Below are 21,796 nucleotides of genomic sequence, written 5' to 3'. Positions count from 1 at the left end.
AATTCTGGGGCTGGCCCCGTGGCCGAGTGGTTAAGTTCGCGTGCTCCGCTGCAGGTGGCCCAAGGTTTTGCCTGTTCCGATCCTACGCTTGGACATGGCACCACTCATCAGGCCATGCTGAGGCGGTGTCCCACGTAGCACAACCAGAAGGATTTGCAGCTATAATATACAACTATGTAATGGGGGGCTTTGGGGAGAAGAAGAAGAAGAAGAAAAAAGCATTGGCAACAGATGTTAACTCAGGTGCCAATCTTTAAAAAAAAAATGTAATTTTGTAGAAGACACTGTTAGGAAAAGGAAATGATACTGCAGAGTGGGAGAAAATATTTGCGAGTCATGTCTGACAAATGGCTTGTATCTGGAACATATAAAGAATTCTGTAAACATAACAGTAAGAAAACAATTATTTAAATGAGCAAAAAATTTGAAGATTTCCATATGAAATGATATTCAACATCATTAGTCTTAGGGAGATGCAAGTTAAAACCACAATGAAATATCACCTCCATCTTTAAGAATATCTTAAAAAAGAAAGAAAAGAAAGAACTGACAATATCAAGTGCTGGTGAGGGTGCATTACTGGTGGAAATATGAAGTACTACAGCTACTTTGGAAAACAATTTGGCAGATTCTTAGAAAACTAAATCTACAAATCCCACTCCCACTTGTTAACCTAAGAGAAGTGGAATCAGATAATCTCTTGGAAACTTGTATGCAGATGTTTATAGCTGTTTGGTTCATGTTCACCCAAAACTGGAAACAATCCAAATGTGTTAGGAAATCAAGTAAGGTGTAGTATAGTAAATATTAAAATACACTGAGGTTGTTAAAGGGAGAAAGTTAGATGTAAATTATCATTAAATAATAATGTATTATTCTTAAATTTAATAATTATTTTAAATATAATTTTTTACAATTTCAGAAAGATTGTGTTCTAAAGTGTTCATTAGAACTAAAGATGATTGACTAGCTTAATATTTATAGCCATTTAATATCTCGTAATTTTTGAAGCCGTTTCTTATAAATTGGCTCATTTGACATATTCAGTCATTCCGTTTGACTGGTTCGATATTACTACTCTTGAGAGATTTTTTCCTGCACATATTTTTTTAGCCTGCGTCAGAATACACTTAAATAGGGATTAGTAAGTAGTACCCTTTGTGGAGGCAGTGGCTTATAAAAATTTTCCAGCTTTTAAGTTTTTTAGTCTCTTTTGTATTCTGTGGTATTTATAAGAAGTATGTTCATGTCACAGTAATGACAGCTATATGTACAATATGTCAAGATCGTGATAATGTACTAATATATAACATTTCTTTTAAGACCACTTTCCTAGTGGATAACAAAAAGGTCTTTGGAACCCATCTCATGCAAGACATGGTGAAAGATGCACTTCGGTCTTTTGTCAGTCCTCCGGTGCTCTCCCCAAAGTGAGTATCGTAAGACAGTTTATAGCGTGTGTGTTTCTTAAAAGCCCAGGTTCCCCATGCTCCTTCTTTATAGCCAAGGCATAAAAGCCGTTGGAATCAAGTCTCCATATAAACAAACAAAAGACCCAATCATGTTAAAATTAATTGCTGCCGCATATTTTTTAGATTTAAACTAAGGTTTTCTGACCTTGACATTAGGTCTGATATGAGAAGGAAAAGTTACAAGGAGTTATCAGACATTGGGTAAGTTGTATTGACCCTTATTGTGTCCAAAGCACTGTGTTAGGTAGACACTTTGGGAAATAAATATAGAAAACAAGGTAAAGTCTCTTCTCAATGATCCAAGTCTAGATAGAAATAGAAAATGCAGATAATTGATCCTTAAATTCGTTTTGGTAGAGGCACTGCCCTGCAAACATGCCATAAGAGGCTGGAAAGGATTTCATGCAGAAAGAATCATCATTTGAGTCTGCATTTTGGAAAATGAGCAGAGCTTTTCCAATGGGGAGGGAAGAAAGGAGTCATTATTTCTTAGGAAAGAAACTAGCATGTGTGAAGACATGAGTATATGAAATTATTTTCAGAACAGTTAGTGGTTCAGCATTCAGTTTGTTGAATAAATCATGCCACATCTCACATAAACCTCTGGTAGCTTCCTCTCTTAGGTTGGGTTCTCCACAAGCAAAGTCTGAGACAAAGATTCATCTAAATGTAATTTAGAAAGTGTTCCCAGGAAACACCAAACAGGGTTGTGAGTAAGTGGGACATGGGAAGGAGAAAGCCACGCAAACGTGTGCTCCATGGAAAGTTCCTCTGGTTCAGTCCTGTCAGGGAGCTCTGGAAACAGTGTATTATGCCTCAGAGTTGTCCTAGTCAGGGACAAGGGAGCTTGAGAATTTACCCACACACCTGTCAGTTAAGGACTGCCCGTGGGAGGCTGTAAATTCCTAGGCATCCTCAGTGTTGGTTACATTTCCCTTCTCCTTCATGATAAAAGCGGAAGTCCTTATAATTGAGCCTACAAAGCCACATATGCTCTAGTCTAGACCCCTGTCCTGGTACCTCTATAACCTCATCTCTTACTGCTCTCCTCTCACCTACTCTGCTTCAGCCATAGTGGCCTCTTTGCTGTTCTTGGAACATACAGGTTCTGTCTCACCCTGTGGCCTTTACACAGGATTGGGGGCTAAGGGCATTTTCCTCAAAACTCCCCAGGGCTGACCCCCTTACCGCCTTCAAGTCTGTTTAACGTCACCTCAGTGAGGGTTACCCTGCTCAGTCTATTTGAAAAGTGTAAACTTTTCGCCCACCTCGGCCGACCCCCAACCAGCCAGCAGTCCGTTTCTCTCTCCTATAACAATTAGCTTCTTACATACTGTGTAATTTGCTTCTTCATTGTGTCTCTGTATACTATGTAATTCTTCACTATATTTATTTTCTATTTCTCTCCCCTCTCCCACATTAGGATATAACCTCCCTGAGGTCGAGGGCGCATAGTTTTGGCTACTTTGTTCACTGATGTAGTGTAGGTGCTAGAACATTGTCTGGCACACAGTAAATCTTTGTTGAATGAGTGAATAAACAGATGGGAGCTGGACGGTTAAAATCGTTTGAGATGAGACTCAAGAGAGTCTTGAATGCTTTGGTAAGGTTTGGTCTTTATTTTATGATCAGTGAGGAACTGCTCGAGTTTTTAGGAGGGAATTGGCATTGTAGAACATGTGTTTGTTAATAGGATGCAAACTGGTAGTGATAATGGAGGCAAAGTGCTTAGTTAGGCTGATTCAGTAGTACCAGTGAGAGATGAGGAAGGATTCAACTCTGGGAATAGAAAAGAGAAACATTTTAGTAGTAAAATTAATAGGAAGTGACAACTGATTCAATAGGGGAAGGAAAGGGAAAAGAAGGTAACTAAGTTGCTTAAAAAAAAACCCAGAAGCTGATTATGTAAGTAATACACGGTCACACTTCAAATTTAAACAATGCAGAAAAATTGTGAAAGATAGTAAAAATCATCTGAAACCTTAGCTTTGAGATAACTACATTTTGATGACAATCACCATAGATATCTTTGTATATAGGGATAATATATATGACTTTATATAAATGGGATCACATTAAACAGGCTCTTTTTGTTTTGAACTTTTAATTATTTTTTGTGGATTTCTTTTAAATTTAAAAATTTATTTATTTATTTATTTATTTATTTATTTATTTTTTATTAATGTTATGATAGATTACAACCTTGTGAGATTTCAGTTGTACATTTTTGTTAGTCATGTTGTGGGTGCACCACTTCCCCCTCTGTGCCCTCCCCCCACCCCCCCTTTTCCCTGGTAACCACCGATCAGATCTCCATATCAATATACTAAATTCCACCTATGAGTGGAGTCATATAGAGTTCGTCTTTCTCTGACTGGCTTATTTCGCCTAACATAATACCCTCGAGGTCCATCCACGTTGTTGTGAATGGGCCAATTTTGTCTTTTTTTATGGCTGAGTAGTATTCCATTGTGTATATATACCACATCTTCTTTATCCAATCATCAGCTTCTGGGCATGTAGGCTGGTTCCACGTCTTGGCTATTGTAAATAATGCTGCGATGAACATAGGGGTGCAACGGACTCTTGAGATTTCTAATATCAGGTTCTTAGGATAGATACCCAGTAATGGGATGGCTGGGTCATAGGGTATTTCTATTTTTAACTTTTTGAGAAATCTCCATACTGTTTTCCATAGTGGTTGTAACAGTTTGCATTCCCACCAACAGTGTATGAGGGTTCCTTTTTCTCCACAACCTCTCCAACATTTGTCACTCTTGGTTTTGGATGTTTTTGCCAATCTAACGGGTGTAAGGTGATATCTTAGTGTAGTTTTGATTTGCATTTCCCTGATGATTAGCGATGATGAACATCTTTTCATGTGTCTATTGGCCATATTCATATCTTCTTTTGAGAAATGTCTGTTCATGTCCTCTGCCCATTTTTTGATCGGGTTGTTCTTTTTTTTGTGGTTAAGCCGTGTGAGTTCTTTGTATATTATGGAGATTAACCCTTTGTCGGATAAGTGGCTTGTGAATATTTTTTCCCAATTAGTGAGCTGTTTTTTTGTTTCAATCCTGTTTTCCCTTGCCTTGAAGAAGCTCTTTAGTCTGATGAAGTCCCATTTGTTTATTCTTTCTATTGTTTCCCTCAACTGAGGAGTTACAGTGTCCGAAAAGATTCTTTTGAAACTGATGTCAAAGAGTGTACTGCCTATATTCTCTTCCAAAAGACTTATTGTCTCAGGCCTAATCTTTAGGTCTTTGATCCATTTTGAGTTTATTTTGGTGTGTGGTGAAAAAGACTGGTCAATTTTCAATCTTTTGCATGTGGCTGTCCAGTTTTCCCAGCACCATTTGTTGAAGAGACTTTCTTTTCTCCATTGTAGGCCCTCTGCTCCTTTGTCGAAGATGAGCTGTCCATAGATGTGTGGTTTTATCTCTGGGCTTTCAATTCTGTTCCATTGATCTGTGGACCTGTTTTTGTACCAGTACCATGCTGTTTTGATCACTGTAGCTTTGTAGTATGTTTTGAAATCGGGGATTGTGATTCCGCCGGCTTTGTTTTTCTTGCTCAGGATTGCTTTAGCAATTCGTGGTCTTTTGTTGCCCCATATGAATTTTAGGATTGTTTGTTCAATATCTGTGAAGAATGTTCTTGGGATTCTGATTCGGATAGCATTGAATCTGTATATTGCTTTAGGTAGTATGGACATTTTAACTATGTTTATTCTTCCAATCCATGTGCAAGGAATGTCTTTCCATCTCTTTATGTCATCGTCAATTTCTTTCAAGAAGTCTTGTAGTTTTCATTGTATAGATCCTTCACTTCCTTGGTTAAGTTTATCCCAAGGTATTTTATTCTTTTCGTTGTGATTGTGAATGGGATTGAGTTCTTGAGTTCTTTTTCTGTTAGTTCATTGTTAGTGTATAGAAATGCTACTGATTTATGCACGTTAATTTTATACCCTGCTACTTTGCTGTAGTTGTTGATTATTTCTAATAGTTTTTCTGTGGATTCTTTGGGGTTTTCTATATATAAGATCATGTCGTCTGCAAACAACGAGAGTTTTACTTCTTTGTTACCTATTTGGATTCCTTTTATTTCTTTTTCCTGCCGAATTGCTCTGGCCAGCACCTCCAGTATTATGTTGAATAGGAGTGGTGAAAGTGGGCACCCTTGTCTTGTTCCTGTCCTCAGAGGGATGGCTTTCAGTTTTTGTCCATTGAGTATGATGTTGGCTGTGGGTCTATCATATATGGCCTTTATTATGTTGAGGTACTTTCCTTCTATACCCATTTTACTGAGGGTTTTTATCATAAATGGGTGTTGGATCTTGTCGAATGCTTTCTCTGCATCTATTGAGAGGATCATGTGGTTTTTGTTTTTCATTTTGTTGATGTAGTGTATCACGTTGATTGACTTGCGGATGTTGAACCATCCCTGTGTCCCTGGTATAAATCCCACTTGATCATGGTGTATAATCTTTTCGATGTATTGCTGTAATCGGTTTGCCAAAATTTTGTTGAGGATTTTTGCATCTATGTTCATCAGTGATATCGGCCTGTAGTTCTCCTTCTTTGTGTTGTCCTTGTCAGGTTTGGGGATCAGGGTGATGTTGGCTTCATAGAATGTGTTAGGGAGTTCTCCATCGTTCTCAATTTTCTGGAACAGTTTGAGTAGAATAGGTATTAAGTCTTCTTTGAATGTTTGGTAGAATTCTCCAGAGAAGCTGTCTGGTCCTGGACTCTTATTTTTGGGGAGGTTTTTGATTACCGTTTCTATTTCCTTACTTGTGATTGGCCTATTCAGATTCTCCATTTCTTCCTGATTCAGTTTGGGGAGATTGTAGGAGTCTAGGAAGTTGTCCATTTCTTCCAGGTTGTCCAATTTGTTGGCATATAGTTTTTCATAGTATTCTCTTATGATCTCTTGTATTTCATTGGTATCTGTTGTGATTTCTCCTCTCTCATTCCTAATTTTATTAATTTGCGATTTCTCTCTTCTTTTCTTGGTGAGTCTGGCTAGGGGTTTGTCAATTTTGTTAATTCTTTCAAAGAACCAACTCTTTGTTTCATTGATCCTTTGTATTGTCTTTTTTGTTTCACTATCGTTTATTTCTGCTCTTATTTTTATTATTTCCCTCCTTCTACTGACTCTGGGCTTTGTTGGTTCTTCTTTTTCTAGTTCTGTTAGGTGTCGTTTGAGGTTGCTTATGTGAGCTTTTTCTTGTTTAGTGAAGTGGGCCTGTATTGCGATGAATTTCCCTCTTAGGACTGCTTTTGCTGCATCCCAAATGTTTTGGTATGTCGTGTTCTCATTTTCATTAGTCTCCAGATAAAATTTGATTTCTTCTTTAATTTCTTCAATGATCCATTGTTTGTTGAGAAGCGTGTTGTTTAGTCTCCACATTTTTGCACCTTTCTCTGCTTTTTTCTTGTAGTTGATTTCTAGTTTAATAGCATTATGATCAGAAAAGATGCTTGATATTATTTCAGCTGTCTTGTATTTATTGATGTTTGCTTTGTTTCCCAAAATATGGTCAATCCTTGAGAATGTTCCATGTGCACTTGAGAAGAATGTGTAACCTGCTGTTTTTGGATGAAGTGTTCTATATATATCTATTAAGTCTATCTGGTCTAATTTTTCATTTAATTCTATTATGTCCTTGTTGATTTTCTGTCTGGATGTTCTGTCCATTGGTGTTAATGGTGTGTTGAGGTCCCCTAGTATTATTGTATTGTTGTTGATGTCTTCTTTTAGTTCTATTAAGAGTTGCTTTACAAATTTTGGTGCTCCTGTTTTGGGTGCGTATATATTTATAAGTGTTATGTCTTCTTGGTGGAGAGTCCCTTTTATCATTATATACTGTCCCTCTTTATCTTTCTTTATCTGTTTTGCTTTGAAATCTACCTTGTCTGATATTAGTATAGCGACACCTGCTTTCTTTTGTTCATTATTAGCTTGGAGTATTGTTCTCCATCCCTTCACTCTGAGTCTGTGTTTGTCTTTGGGGCTGAGGTGTGTTTCCTGGAGGCAGCATATTGTTGTATCTTGTTCTTTGATCCATCCTGCCACTGTATGTCTTTTGATTGGGGAGTTCAATCCATTTACATTTAGAGTGATTATTGAGATGTGGGGGCCTACCACTACCATTTTGTGTCTTGTTTTCCGCTTTTCTTCAGTTTCCTTTGTTTCTCGTCCCATGGTTTAATCTGTTCTGATGTAGAGCTGCTACTCTCTGTTGTTGTCCTTCTACTTATCTCCTCTGCTCTTGGTTTTGTAGCCCCTTTCCTTTTTTGGATTTTTCAGGAATGAGGGTTTTCCTGAGGATTTCCTGAAGAGGAGGTTTTGTGGCAATGAACTCCCTTAATTTTTGTCTATCTGCGAAAGTTTTTATTTCTCCATCGTATTTGAAGGATATTTTCGCTGGGTAGAGAATTCTCGGCTGTAGATTTTTGTCCTTCAGATTTTTGAATATATCATTCCACTCTCTTCTAGCCTGTAAAGTTTCTGCTGAGAAATCTGCTGATAGCCTGATGGGGGTTCCTTTGTAGGTTAGTTTCTTTTGCTTGGCTGTCCTTAGTATTTTCTCCTTGTCGTTGACTTTTGCTAGCTTCACTACTATATGGCGTGGAGTTGGTCTTCTTGCATTGATAAAGTTTGGAGATCTGTTGGCTTCTGTCACCTGAAGATCCATCTCCCTCACCAGATTTGGGAAGTTCTCAGCCATTATTTCTTTGAATAGGCTTTCTGCCCCTTTCTCCTTCTCTTCTCCCTCTGGTATACCTATAATCCTTACGTTGCATCTCCTAATTGTGTCTGCTAATTCTCGGAGAGTTTCTTCATTTCTTTTTAGTCTTGCTTCTCTCTCCTCCTCTGCCTGCAGCAATTCTATATTGCCATCTTCCAAATTGCTAATTCTTTTCTCCATATTATCAGCCCTACTGTTCAGAGCATCTAGATTTTTCTTAATCTCCTCTATTGTGTTCTTCATTTCCAATATTTCTGTTTGGTTCTTCTTTATCGTATCAAACTCTTTTGTGACATAGCTCCTGAACTCGTTGAGTTGACGGTCAGAACTCTCTCTTAACTCATTGAGAATTTTAATGATGGCTGTTTTGAAGTCATCATCATTTAGGTTATATATCTCATTTTCTTTGGGATTGTTTTCTGTGTATTTGTTACTTTCTTTCTGTTCTGGAGATTTAATGTATTTTTTCATATTGCTTGATGTTGTTGATTTGTGCCTCTGCATGGAGATAGAGTTTAGTTGCTCCTTTCACTTGTTTCAGCTGCTGCGGTGCGGGAGCAGCTGTTTATACTGCACCAACCAGGAACCCTGTCCGCAGTTGCTAACTGGGCCTGGGCCCCTCCTCGTAGCCACAGTGGCCCTTTGGATTCCCTCCTCTGCTGTGGGGGCTGTCACAGGGGGGCTTTAGGCTGCAGGTGCCTACTGTTGCAGCCCAGCTAGATGTGCTCTCTCCTTGGGGTCTGCAACGGTGTTATGGGCTTTTCCAGCGGCCAGGGGTGGGATCACTTATATTTGTCGCTCTGTTGCTGTCGGCGCCCACAAAATCTCACTTGTCCTCTATGGGTCGTAGGAGAGCTATTGGCATCTTCTACAGTCTGTGGTTAGTTCACCTAGCTATGCTGCTTTTGCCCTGGGGTCTTCCAGCCTTGTGGCTGGTGGCTGGGTGCCTTCTACTGGTGCTGTGCAGAGGCTTTCCCTAAGGCTTCTGTGAGCCTGTAGGGTTTCCCCCTAGGCTACGAAGCTGGGTCTCTGGAACTCCCTCCAGCCCCAGTCCTCTCCGAGATCTCCGGCTATCCCTAGACCCATGGGGCGGGCAACGGCAGCTGGGGGTCGCCCCGCCCTCTGGGATTCTCTCCGGGTCTCTCCCGGAGCTGTGAATGCTCGGCGTGGCCCCTCTGCTAATGGCAGACAGAGAGTTTTGTCTGCTGCCCGGGCGGAACTCCGGCGCTTCCCGTCTGGGTCGCAGAGCCGGCCTTTGAAACGTCCCCTAGCCCCGGTCCTCTCCGAGATCTCCGGCAATCCCTAGTCCCACGGGGCAGGCAATGGCAGCTGGGGGTCGCCCCGCCCTCTGGGATTCTCTCCGGGCCTCTCCCGGAGCCGTGATTGCTCGGCGTGGCCCCTCTGCTAATGGCAGACAGAGAGTTTTGTCTGCTGCCCGGGCGGAACTCCGGCGCTTCCCGTCCGGGTCGCAGAGCCGGCCTTTGAAACTTCCCCCAGCCCCGGTCCTCTCCGAGATCTCCAGCAATCCCTAGTTCCATGGGGCGGGCAACGGCAGCTGGGAGACCTCCGTACCCTCAGCGACTCTCTCTGGGACCCTCCGGGCGCCGCGAACACCCGGCGGAGACTCCCCGCCAATGGCGGGGAGAGACTCTCCCCGCGGGCTCAGGTGTGCAACTCCAAAGTTTCCCTCTGCGTTTAGGAGTAATTGCGGGGGGTTTAGGTAGGGTTCTGGTCACCTGTTTCCACCGTCGCTCCTCTGTTGTGTGCTCGCTTCTGCCCTAGATTTGTGTAGATCCTCTGGGGGCGTCCGTTGGAAGAAAGCCGCTTGCGGGTACTAGGCTGCTCATCGGGGTCGGAGAGTTTTCACCTATTTCCACATCCTCCCAGAGGAAAGTCCATCCGCCTTCCGATGTATAGTCGCGTGGGTCTCTCAGACGTCCTGAGATGCTGTCTGGGTATCCTTTGTCAAGCGATAAGTGTCCAAATAATTGTAGACTCGAAGGGGGAGAGACAAAGAGGACTACTCACGGCGCCATCTTGGATCTTCTCCCTAAAAATTTATTTTTTATTAAAAAAATTCTTTATCTTTTTTCCACTCAAAGATACATCATGACTTTGTCTTGAATTACCTGATGGAGATCTAATTAATTCTTTCTAATGGCTGCCAAATACAGTCCTGCGTCACTTAATGACAGAGATATGGTCTGAGAAATGTGTTGTTAGTCTTGTGCAAACATCATAGAGTGTACTGAAGAGGAACAAAATTTACCACCCCAAAATGTGTCTCTGTAACATGAGGGTTATTTTAGGCTGATTGTTTTTTAAGAAACAAAGACTCAAAGTTGTTATTGTTACTTCCACCTTAACTGCCTAAAACAATAAAGGAAAAAACCTGTCTCAGGAAGTGAGCTATCACCTTGGCGTAACATGAACAAGGTGGCAGACAGGGAGGAACCTTGAAAAGACTGTTGGGCCTCCCTCTGTGTTCTTCTGTTTCTGTGTGGCCAAACACTTGTTTTCCAACATTTGCTCCTTTTCACCTACCTGTGAGTTGCCTGCCTTCCCTTTAAAGTCCCTGACTCTCCCCACCCCCAGCACCTTTTGTCTTTGGCTGAGGATGATATTTAAAGTGAGGGCTTTGACAGTTTGGGCCGAGTCATTCGGTTTTTCTGGGTTTCTCCCATGTAAATGTGTTATTAAACTTTTGTTTTTCTCCTATCGATCTGTCTCATGTCAATTTAATTCTTAGACTAGCCAGAAAAACCTAGAAGGGTAGAGTGAAATTTCTTCCTCCTCTACAGTACTCATACAAACCTAGATGGTAGAGTCTACTTCACTTCTAGGCCATATGGTACTGATCTTATGGGACCACTGTCATATGCGCAGTCTGTCATTGACTGAAATGTTGTTATGCAGCACATGATTGTATTTCATAAGATGAGTGTATTCTACGGAGTGGTGTTACTGGATGGAGGGGCATGTCTAGTTTTAATTCTCACATTTCCAGATTGCATTCTAAAAGATTATAATAATTTCTCTTTCTACTAGCAATGTAGGAGAGTATGCTTTCCCTGGCCCCTGACCAGCAGTAGGCGTTACTTTTAATTTTTTCCAGTGTGTTGAGTTGAGTGGGAAGTGCTATCTCATTGTTATTTTAATTTGAGCACTTAATAGAATATTTATTGGACCTTTAGAAGTTTTTTTTTTTTTTTTTGAGGAAGATTAGCCCTGAGCTAACTGCTGCCAAACCTCCTCTTTTTGCTAAGGAAGACTGGCCCTGAGCTATCATCCATGCCCATCTTCCTCAACTTTATATATGGGACGCTTACCACACCATGGCTTGTCATGCGGTGCCATGTCTGCACCCAGGATCCGAACTGGTGAATCCCAGGCCACCAAAGCAGAACATACGCGCTTAACCGCTGCACCACCGGGCTGGCCCCTAGAATTTTTGTGAATTGCTTATTTATATCCTTTGCCCATTGACTTTTATTAAGTGATTTACTTATTTTTTGAAAAATTTGTAAGAACTCCTTGTACATTGTGAGAGAGTAATCCTATCTGTGATGGGCATTGCACATATTTTTTTCCTTAATCTTTCTTTTACCACATTAAAATTTTTGCTTTCTATATAATAGTTTTTGCTGTTTTCTTTTTTTTTGTCCCGTATAACTTTTAGTTTTCTTGTTTGAGGTAAGTAATTTTCCCCAGCCCGTGAGTTGTGCCTTTAGTCATTTAAATCTTCTTCCAAAGATTTTTCTGGTTTTATTCTGTACATTTAAGATTTTAGTCCTTCTGAATTCTTTTCCTATAAATGGTATAAAGAGAGAAATTCAACTTGATTTCATTCTAGATAGATAGCTGGTTGTGTGATCACCACTTATAGGATAAACTCATTTCCCGTTGGATTAAAACACCATCTTTATTTTACTTAAAAATTCCTTAGGTATTGGGATTTCTTTCAGTCCCAATGGTAACATTTTTTTGTATTGTTGTCAAGGCTTTGTCTTAAGTTTTACTCTCTGTTAAGTCGTGTCCTCCTGCACCATCCTTGTTCAGCATTTTCTTAACTCTTCTCTGGTTAGCCCCTTATCAGATTTGTGGCTTGCAAATATTTTCTCCCATTCCGTAGGTTGCCTTTTCATTTTATTGATGGTTTCTTTTGCTGAGGAGAAGCTTTTTAGTTTGATGTAGTCCCACTTGTATTTTTTTGTTTGTTTGCTTTTGTTGTCAAGTCCAAAAAATCATTGCCAACACCAGTGTCAGGGAGCTTGCTCCCTGTGTTTTATTCTAGGAATTGTATTGTTTCAAGTTTTAGGTTCAAGTCTTTAATCCATTTTGAGTTAATTTTTGTGTATGCTGTAAGATAAGGGTCCAGTTTCATTCTTTTACATGTGGCTGTCCAGATTTTCCTGCATCATTTATTGAAGAGACTATCCTTTCCCCATTATTATTTTTTTTGTCTCCTTTGTTGAAAATTAATTGACCATATATGCATGGGTTTTTATCTGGGCTTTCTATTCTGTTCCATTGATCTATGTGTCTGTTTTTATGCCAGTACCATATTGTTTTGTATAGCTTTGTAGTATAGTTTGAAATCAGGAAATGTGATAACCCCTAGCTTTGTTCTTCTTTCTCAAAATTGCTTTGGCTATTGGAGGTCTTTTGTGGTTCCCTATAAATTTTAGGATTTTTTTTTCTATTTATCTGAGAAATGCTAATTGAATTTTGATAAGAGTTGAATTGAATCTGTAGATTGCTTTGGGTAGTATGGACATTTTAGCAGTATTCTTCCAGTTCATGAGCATGGAGTGTCTTTCTATTTATCTGTGTCTTCTTCAGTTTCTTTCGACAATGTCTCATAGTTTTCTGAGTACAGATCCTTCACCTTACTTAAGTTTATTTCTAGGTATTTTATTATTTTCGATGGTATTGTAAATAGGATTGTTAATTTCTCCTTCTAGTAATTCATTGTTAGTGTATAGAAATGCAATAGGTTTTTGTGTATTGATTTTGTATACTGCAACTTTACTGAATTTGTTTATTAGTTCTAACAGTTTTTTGGTGGAATCCTTAGGGTTTTCTACACATAATATGTCATCTGCAAATAGAGACAATTACAATTATTTTAAAATTTTTATGATTAAATATATTAAATATATTCAGATGTATAAACTGTTAGGCACCTGTACTAGTATCCATTTCAAGCAAGATTTTTATTAATTTCATTTTTGTAAATTCTCCTGCTGATAAGAGAATTAATGAAATTTTATAAATACTGAATATATATTAATGAGAATAAGTTTTATTAACTCCCTTATTTAATAAATATAATAAATTAGTACTTGCTATGGTCAGGCGCCTTTCTGAGTTCTAGAGAAGAGAAGGGCACATCTGTTGACAAAGAGCTTATCTTGCAATAGGAGAGACTAAACAGTAGACAAATACATAGTGTCAGGTCATGATAAGTACTACATAGAAAGAGAAAGTAGGATAAAGGGATTGATGGTTCTCTTAGTTGTGATAGTTATGGACAGCCTCTTGGAAGTGGTGACACTTGTGAGTGAACTGAGGGAGTGAGCCATGCAAAATCAGGGGGTGGAGCTTCCTGGCAGTCAACAACAACTGATAGGTCCCAGAGTAGGGCTGAGCTTAGGGATCAAGGAGCAGCTAATTATAACGAATTTCATTATTAGAGATCAGTCTAAACCAGCAATTCTCAAAGTTTTTTGTCTTAGGGCCCTTTTACATTCTTAAAAGATATTAAGGACCCAAATAGCTTTTGTTTATATAGGTCCTATGTATTAATAACTGCTATTTTAGAAATTAAAACAGTACTTTAAAAATATTTGTTCTTTAAAAAATAACAGTAAACCCATTACATTTTAACATAAATAACATTTTTATGGAAAATACCTGTATGTTTTTAAGAAAAATTAGTGAGCAAAGTGGCATTATTTTACATTTTTGCAGATCTTTTTCATGTCTGTCTTAATAGGTGACTGCTGGATTACTTTAACCTGCTTCTGCTTTCAGTCTGTTGTAATATTACATGCCATGTGGCCTCTGGAAATTCCAACTGTACACTTGTGAGAGAATGAGTGCAAAAAGCAAATAACACCTTAATATTATTATGAAAATACTTTTGACCTTATGTTCTTCCCTGAGAGTGTCTCAAGGAGACCCTCTCACCACCACCAGGAGAATTTAGGCCACATTTTGAGAACTACTGGCTACAATTTCAAATCCTCCTCACCCATCCTTTCCTCTTAATCTGGTCCTAGAAATGACTACTACATTGCAGTTTATGTGTATCACTCTTGTGAATGCTAATACACTTTACCCAAATATGTGTGTCCATATACAATACATTAGTTTTTTTTAAATTTCACATAAATATTGTCACATAGTATACATCCTTTTCCAACCTTTTTTCATTCAACATTAGGATTTTGAAATTCACCAAGTTGATCCATGCAAACTTATTTTATTCAATAAAATCCACTGTAGTTTATTTTGCCGGTTTTCTGCAATTGGACATTTAAATTGTTTCTGATTTATCGCTGTTGAAATCAGTCATGTAGTGAACATCTTTGAATTTATCTCCTTGTGCACACAGACTATATACTTAGAAATAGACTTCATTGCTGATCATAGGGCATGTGCGTCTTCAAGTTTAATAGTTTTGCCAAATTGCTTTCCAAAATAATTGAACCAGTTTGTATGCCAGCTAACAGTGTGTAAGGATTCCTGTTTATCCATAGTCTAGGCTTTAGCATTATCAGACTTTTTAATTTTTGATGGTCTGGTGTATGTGAAATAGCGTCTACATCCTCTTAGTTTGCATTTTGCCTTTTCTGTTTAACACTCCTCCTTCACCACTTAGGTTACACATTGTCACTCATTATTATCCATTTAGATTTAACGACTGTTGGTCCTCATTATGTGCAGATTCTGTATTTGCAAATTTGCCTACTCGCTAAAGTGTATTTGTAACCCTCAAATCCCTTGCTCTGCTCTTGCTGTTTTTATGGATGTATGCAAAGCCACAAAAAATGTGAGATGCTCAACGCTGAGGGTCACACAAGGCAACTCTCTGCCTTGTTGTTTCAGCCCTTGTACTAGAAACAACCCTATCCAGATGCCACGTTTTTGTGCTTTTTATTGGTGATTTTGTAGTTTAAAACAGCCTCTAACTGTAGAGATGGACTGTCTAGTGTTAGCACAAGAAGTGTTCCCTAGCACAGGGAGAATATGTGTGTTAGGTAAGCTTTATCGGGTGTGAGTTGAATGCTAATGAATCAACAATAGATATTATATATGGTGTCTCTAAACAGAAATACACATAAAACAAGGTTATGTATTGACCAGGTGATGGAAATGTTGTGACCAGAGGCTGGCAGGAACCTAACCCTGTACTTCCCAGCTGCAGTTTCAGTGTTCACTAATTAAGTGTCCGTGGCAGCTTTCTGGAACAGAACTATCAAAAATACCGAAAATTGACTGTGTGTATAGCATAGGTCATTGCGTGGTATCCTGTAAATGTTACTCCACCGTTTTTAAAATTCCATGTTACAGATAACTGATTCTTCTTTTCCTTTGTAAGTGATTTGACACTTTCTCCTGGAGGATTTTAGAGTTTCTCCTTGTTTTAGGAAGTTAAGAGTTTTACAAGAATGTTCATGTGTGATTTTCAACTAGTCCTATCTGGAACTCTGTCATTAAAGCCTCAGGTCTTCCAAATCAGATCATTTTCCCTATATTCTTATTAGTTAATTGCCTCACTTTTGTCTTTTTTTTTGGTTGGTCCTTCTCCCTGTTCCTCATGACATTTATCTCTTATTTTTACTGTAAGAATATTCCTCCTTTTGCTCTTCAAGGCTACTAGTGAGCATTTCTCATCTGAATTTCTAAATTTGAAATCATAATTTTCAGATCCAGAAACGTTTTTTTTTTTTATTATTGCTTTATTTTAGTCTCCTTAAGTAATTTTCTCACTTTGGAGTTAAAGTTGTAACAAACCTTCCGGTGCTTCTCTCTCACCACCATTTGTTCTGGGTGTTCCGCATTTTTTTCTCCTGGCTGCTGCATGCATTGTGACTCTCTCTTGCATGATCATGGCTCTGTGTGTCTCTGAGGCTCTGGTCAGATTGCTCAGTTATGGCAAACACTTAGGAGGAGCGTGTTGTCAGCTCCTGTCAGTGCGCCAGGAGGAAGTCTCTGCTGCTTCCCATCTCCTTAGGTGCAAAGGCTGCTGTCCTCCTGCCTCAAGGATAGAAAAAAAATCTTCCCATCCATTCTGCCCTTGTGTTTGCTCCAGGGCCGGGCAGGTAGAAGATCCTCCCAGATTGCTTAGGAAGGCTTTACTCAAGAAGTAATCTGTTAACTGAGATAAGGAACACCACATGGAAACCAGGTTGTGAGGATAGAAAATGAGGTGCCAGAGGGATGTATATGCGATGATTCTGGCCAGTGGTTGGGAATGTAGATACATCTTGAAAAAATTAGAATTCTCTTTAGTATTTTCTTTGTAAATTACTATTATGTGTACAGACCACGAGGGTATCACTTATAGGAAAAATGATATTGGAATAGGGTCAGGAAAAAGAGCTTTAGAATTTTCTTTCTCATTAATTTGATCTTATTGTATCCGACTCTAATTGTCCAAATAGAGAACGAAAGGAATTGGAAGTATAAGACATTTATTGTGTGAACAACACAGTAATAGTGAAATATTTCTTAATCTAATGCTAGCACTCTTCAACTTAGTAATAATATATTTGGTTCCATTTTCTCTTTTTTCCACCTTCCCTGTGTGTTGGTAGCACCTACAGTAATCACTGCTTCTTTTGGTAGGCCAAATAGTTTGATTTTAATAACGTGAATATTGTCTTACAGATGCTGCCTATATAATAATCACCAGGCTAAGGACTGTATTGACTCCTTTGTTACTCACTGTGTTCGGGTAAGAACTACAATTTGGATCATTGTGATGGGTACTTTAAAAATGGTGGGCTGTAATTCCTTCAGTAGCATTAATTTGTTCTGTTTTTTCATCTAACATTTCTTATGATTTTCACTGAATATAGGAAATTTCTGTCTCCTCTTACACTCAAGTGGATAGCTTCATAATCTATAGTCTCCTAGCAAGTTGTTAGACACTGAGGAACTTTTTGATGAGCTCTCACTATAGCCCTCAGGGGCCACAGAAACAGGATAAGTTATGACCCCCCATCTGGGAAAACAGCAGTCATCACATTTTTTTGTAAACAGACCCCAAAACTTGACTTATTTTTGACCTTATAAACAAAGAATATGTGTAACACCCCCAAGCACTTAACTTTATACTAACTTCATGAACAGGATTGTAGTAAAATTAAAATTATTAATTTAGATGAGATCACAAACTTTGTTCAAATCACAAATAATTAGGAAAAAATACAAACCTTGTAGTGGATTAAATTAATTATAAATCATTCTTACTTAATTTTAAGTTCTTCATAGACAGCTCTTTGGGGTCTAATTCCAGTTAGTAAATATATATTTAGAAGGCAACATGATATAGTGAAAGGAAAATCAATAAAAGACTAGATTTTATTTTTATCACTAGCATTTTATCATTATCAGGCATGTCCCTTTACTTTTCTATAATCTTCCCAGTCTTTAAAAAGTGAAATGTTAGTACTACCTCTGTACCTCTTATAGCCTGGTTATTGATCAAATGAGATAGTATCTGTCAAAGTCTACAATGTGAAACAGTATTATCCTTAAAGAATCTTAAAATTCTTCTTAAATCGGAGTATCTTACCATTCATGTCTGTTGTCTGATTAGTGTAATGTTATATTTTATATGTGAAATGTTATATTTTATGTGAGAATACTGTATAAGTAGAGTAGAAATAGAAGAACCTCAGTCAGAGTTTATAGGTATTTGCCATTATTAAGCCTTATAATTATTAGGCATTCTGGTATGTTTAAAGCAGCACAGAAATGTCAGCCATAAACATTGGCTTTTGGCTTGACATAAACAGAAAAGGAACTGTCCTCCTGAAATTGCAGAAAGATATCTAAAGACTGAAGGAAGATATTTTTGTCATGGAACCAAGTTTCATAATCAGCCACTTTCCTCTGGCTATTGATAAATTCTGGTGTTGAGTTCCTTAAAAAGAAATAACTATGTAAAAAGATATACATAGGCATGATTCTTATGTACACAGCAGTTTTTTTCCCCTTAAAACCAGATTTTGAAAACTTGTAATGTTAATTTTCTTTAGTATCAGGAAATCTCATATTGATGGTTAACAAACTGTATGTGTATTGCAGCCATTCTGTAGTCTTATTCAGATCCATGGACATAACAGGGCTCGACAGAGAGATAAGCTCGGTCATATTCTTGAAGAATTTGCCACCTTGCAGGATGAGGTAAGAGCCAACCGGTTGCCCTCCCTTCTAAAATTCAACAATTCAGGTACCTTGACCAGATTTGTAAAAACATTTCTTTGGAACAATTTTTTGTTTCATGACTAATTTCATTTCGATTCAAACAGTATTTCATTTCAATGACTATTTCATTTTTCAGTATTGTGAATTTCCTCTTCACTTAAAATGTGACGGTTACATAGACTAAAGAAAGGGTTTATGGAAAGAGAACAATAATCCAACCTGGGGAATATCTTAAATTATTTTTTTGATAATCAAGATAAGTTGTAATATGTGTAGAACTGTAGTTTTGTAGCAAGTTCACATTACAATAAAAATATAGTAATCTTAAAGTAATTTGTGAGCAGCAGCAGGATTAATTGATAATATGACTAAAGATTTGAAGTCAGTTGTTTGTGTTTTGGTCCTGTGAAATGGATGTCTTTTTGGTTTAGGGAGTTTCTAGGTCAATATTATCCATTATGGAATGAGAAGTTTGAATGTAAACCTACCAAAAATGCACTTGTGTGAATGAATGAATTCTTGGATGTATGAATTCTTTAGCTGGTGAGATTTACGTTTTCTGGCGCTGTTTTTAGCTGTTTACTTTTTTATAATTCTCTCATTACCTTATAAAGAAAGTTAATGTTACGATATTTTATTGTGATAGGCTGAGAAGGTTGATGCAGCCCTTCACACTATGCTGTTGAAACAGGAACCCCAAAGGCAACATTTGGCCTGTTTAGGTACCTGGGTCCTTTACCATAACCTTCGAATTATGATACAGTATCTTCTAAGTGGCTTTGAATTGGAACTCTACAGCATGCACGAATACTATTACATATATTGGTAAGAGAACAATTTCAGTTAAAATTGGTGGTGGGTGGGATAGGTAAGGTCTGAGAGAGCATCTGTAAGGTAGAGCATAATTTCAGGGTACTTTTTCATTTAGTGTATTTTAACTTGAGTTGTGGGACAAGTGAAAAATATCTTGAAAATTAGAGTTAGTTCATCCTGAACATCTTTAAGTGCCATGACACTGTACAAATATATTTTTTCCAGCCATTTGAATATTTATTTAAAAATTACTAATAAAAGTGGCTCCAAAGTAAATGGATTAATTGAAGAGCTTTTATCTGTTTCTAGGGAGAAAAAGTAACACGCGTTTTGCCGTGAATTCCATGACACTAGGTTCTAGCTGTGGAATGTACTTAACTGAATTAAAGTTCAAAATTTGGACCACATCTTTCTTCTGAGAAGAAAGTATGGCTAAGATTATCATGGGGAGCATATCTGTTGTAAACTGTGGCCCTGAGGATTTGTCTCAGGAGCTTTGAAGGGCTTGATAAGAGATGATCCTTAGCACAGTGGTTCTTTGCCTTCACTTGGAGGTGAGATAAAGAAACCTAGTAATGGGGTACTTGAGAATATTTTAGGTTTGGAAAAGCTGTCACAGGCAGAAAGTAAAGAAAATTGAGAGCTAATGAATTCAGTTATCTTGACAACTCTTCTTAGTCTGGCAAAGTATGGTGGTATTTTAAATAATAATGACCTATTGTTGCCCATCACAAACAACTAAGTTTAGTATATTATGTTAGATCTTAATATAGTTCATCTTTTTAACTCATATTTAAATTACTTAACTTAGTAATTAAGATAGTGTGTCTTCCCTAGAGTCACTGCTGTGAAGGAAGGAAAGTAATGCTCTTCCATGCTGTTGACATGGTTTTGTTATCATGGCTGCTCTTTACAGATAGCTCTTGGCTATGAAAATTGAATTTGAGCATCAATTATAGTAATATGAGATAATATTATTTGATATATTCTCCAAAATTTATATAGATAACTCTTATCAACTGTGTTATTACAGCTACTTGAGATACATTTTATTAATAACTCATAACAGAGACTCCTACACAAACCAGGCATTTTATAGGGGGACATGCTCAAGTTTGTTCTTTCGTGGTGTGAGGCAGCTAATTGGAAGCTTTTTGTGCTCTTGATTTCTCAAGACATAATTTTTATATGCTTTTTGGCACAAAGAATTGGCAAATAATAATGTTCAGAGAAATACTCCATTAGAAATTTAGAACTTAGAATTAGAAAATACTCCTGTGTACTTGAGAAGATTAATTTCTTTTCTTGTTAAGGAAAGAGATTTTAGTTCCATTTATAAGTGCCCTTGTGGTCTACTTTAATGTTAGTTTTAACTGCTTTTTAATTTCAAAATTGCAGATTCGGCTTCTACAGTCTCACAAGATAATCATTGTCGTTGTTCATGAATATGATCCCTAAAGCATGTGGACCCTTTTAAAATCAGCAGCAGAAAACAATGATTCTTAAACTTTAGCATACATCATAGTCTCTTGGAAAGCACATTAAGACACAATGTAGTGGGCTCTGTCCACAGAGTTCCTGGTTTAGAAGGTCTGGGGAGGACCTAATTATTTGCATTTCTAACTGGTTCTTTGGTGGCACTGCTGCTGGGCCAGAGATCCCAACTGAGAACCTGCTTGTATAGAATATCAGCACGCTGACTCTTCTTAGATAGAATTGTGTATTAATTTTGATAAAGCACTTAAAAGCTCTTTGAGATATCTGATGTTTGAGAGGAAAGGCCTGAATCATGCCAGCGAGACCCTTTACTCATCTGTCCTTGAGTTAGGTAGTCTGAAGGTGGAAGGCAGCATTAGTTCCCTATAGAAATCCTCGTTGAGTTAAGATATAGGATAGATTACAGACCCTCAGATTTTGTAGTGTGATAGGGAAAAGAAATTCATTTGTATTCCATAAAAAGATACTATAATAAATGTTTTTCTTAAATTCATTGTCAAGAATTATTTTCCTGACAATGAATTTATATGAATGAAATTATAAATTATATAAAATGAAATTATATGCTTTTTTAAATAAAATAAAAATATATTTTCCAGTTTGCTTTTGCTTCCAGGAAGCATAGTGCTCAGTTTAGCTTTAAAATATACTACCTAAGTCACTCCAGGTGTGTCTTTTCACTAGTTTTTGTTTTGCTGTAAAATGTTCTTTTTTGTATGTGTTTTAGTATTGTAACCTGCCTTACAAATTTTTGGAAAATTTTGGAAATAGCCATTATACACTCGAACTTGATCATAATAAAATTTCTTATAAATCT

General features: G+C 37.8%; 1 protein-coding gene across 4 annotated transcripts in view; it reads left to right on the top strand.

Annotated features, from left to right (window-relative positions):
- The window catches only part of NAA35 (N-alpha-acetyltransferase 35, NatC auxiliary subunit), a 103,887-nt gene that overhangs the window by 74,379 nt on the left and 7,712 nt on the right, over positions 1-21,796 (top strand). For all 4 annotated transcript variants that reach the window (XM_046663920.1, XM_046663922.1, XM_046663923.1 and 1 more), the window contains exons 14-17: positions 1,324-1,430; positions 17,125-17,191; positions 18,550-18,648; positions 19,316-19,494. In XM_046663920.1, the coding sequence (XP_046519876.1) occupies positions 1,324-1,430; positions 17,125-17,191; positions 18,550-18,648; positions 19,316-19,494 (452 nt within the window). The remainder of the gene's footprint in view (positions 1-1,323; positions 1,431-17,124; positions 17,192-18,549; positions 18,649-19,315; positions 19,495-21,796) is intronic.

This window comes from Equus quagga, chromosome 6 (genome assembly GCF_021613505.1).
Source record: "Equus quagga isolate Etosha38 chromosome 6, UCLA_HA_Equagga_1.0, whole genome shotgun sequence".
NCBI lineage: Eukaryota > Metazoa > Chordata > Mammalia > Perissodactyla > Equidae > Equus > Equus quagga.
The sequence above is the reverse complement of the archived record's forward strand: the minus strand, read 5'-3'. Positions and strand labels throughout refer to the sequence as shown.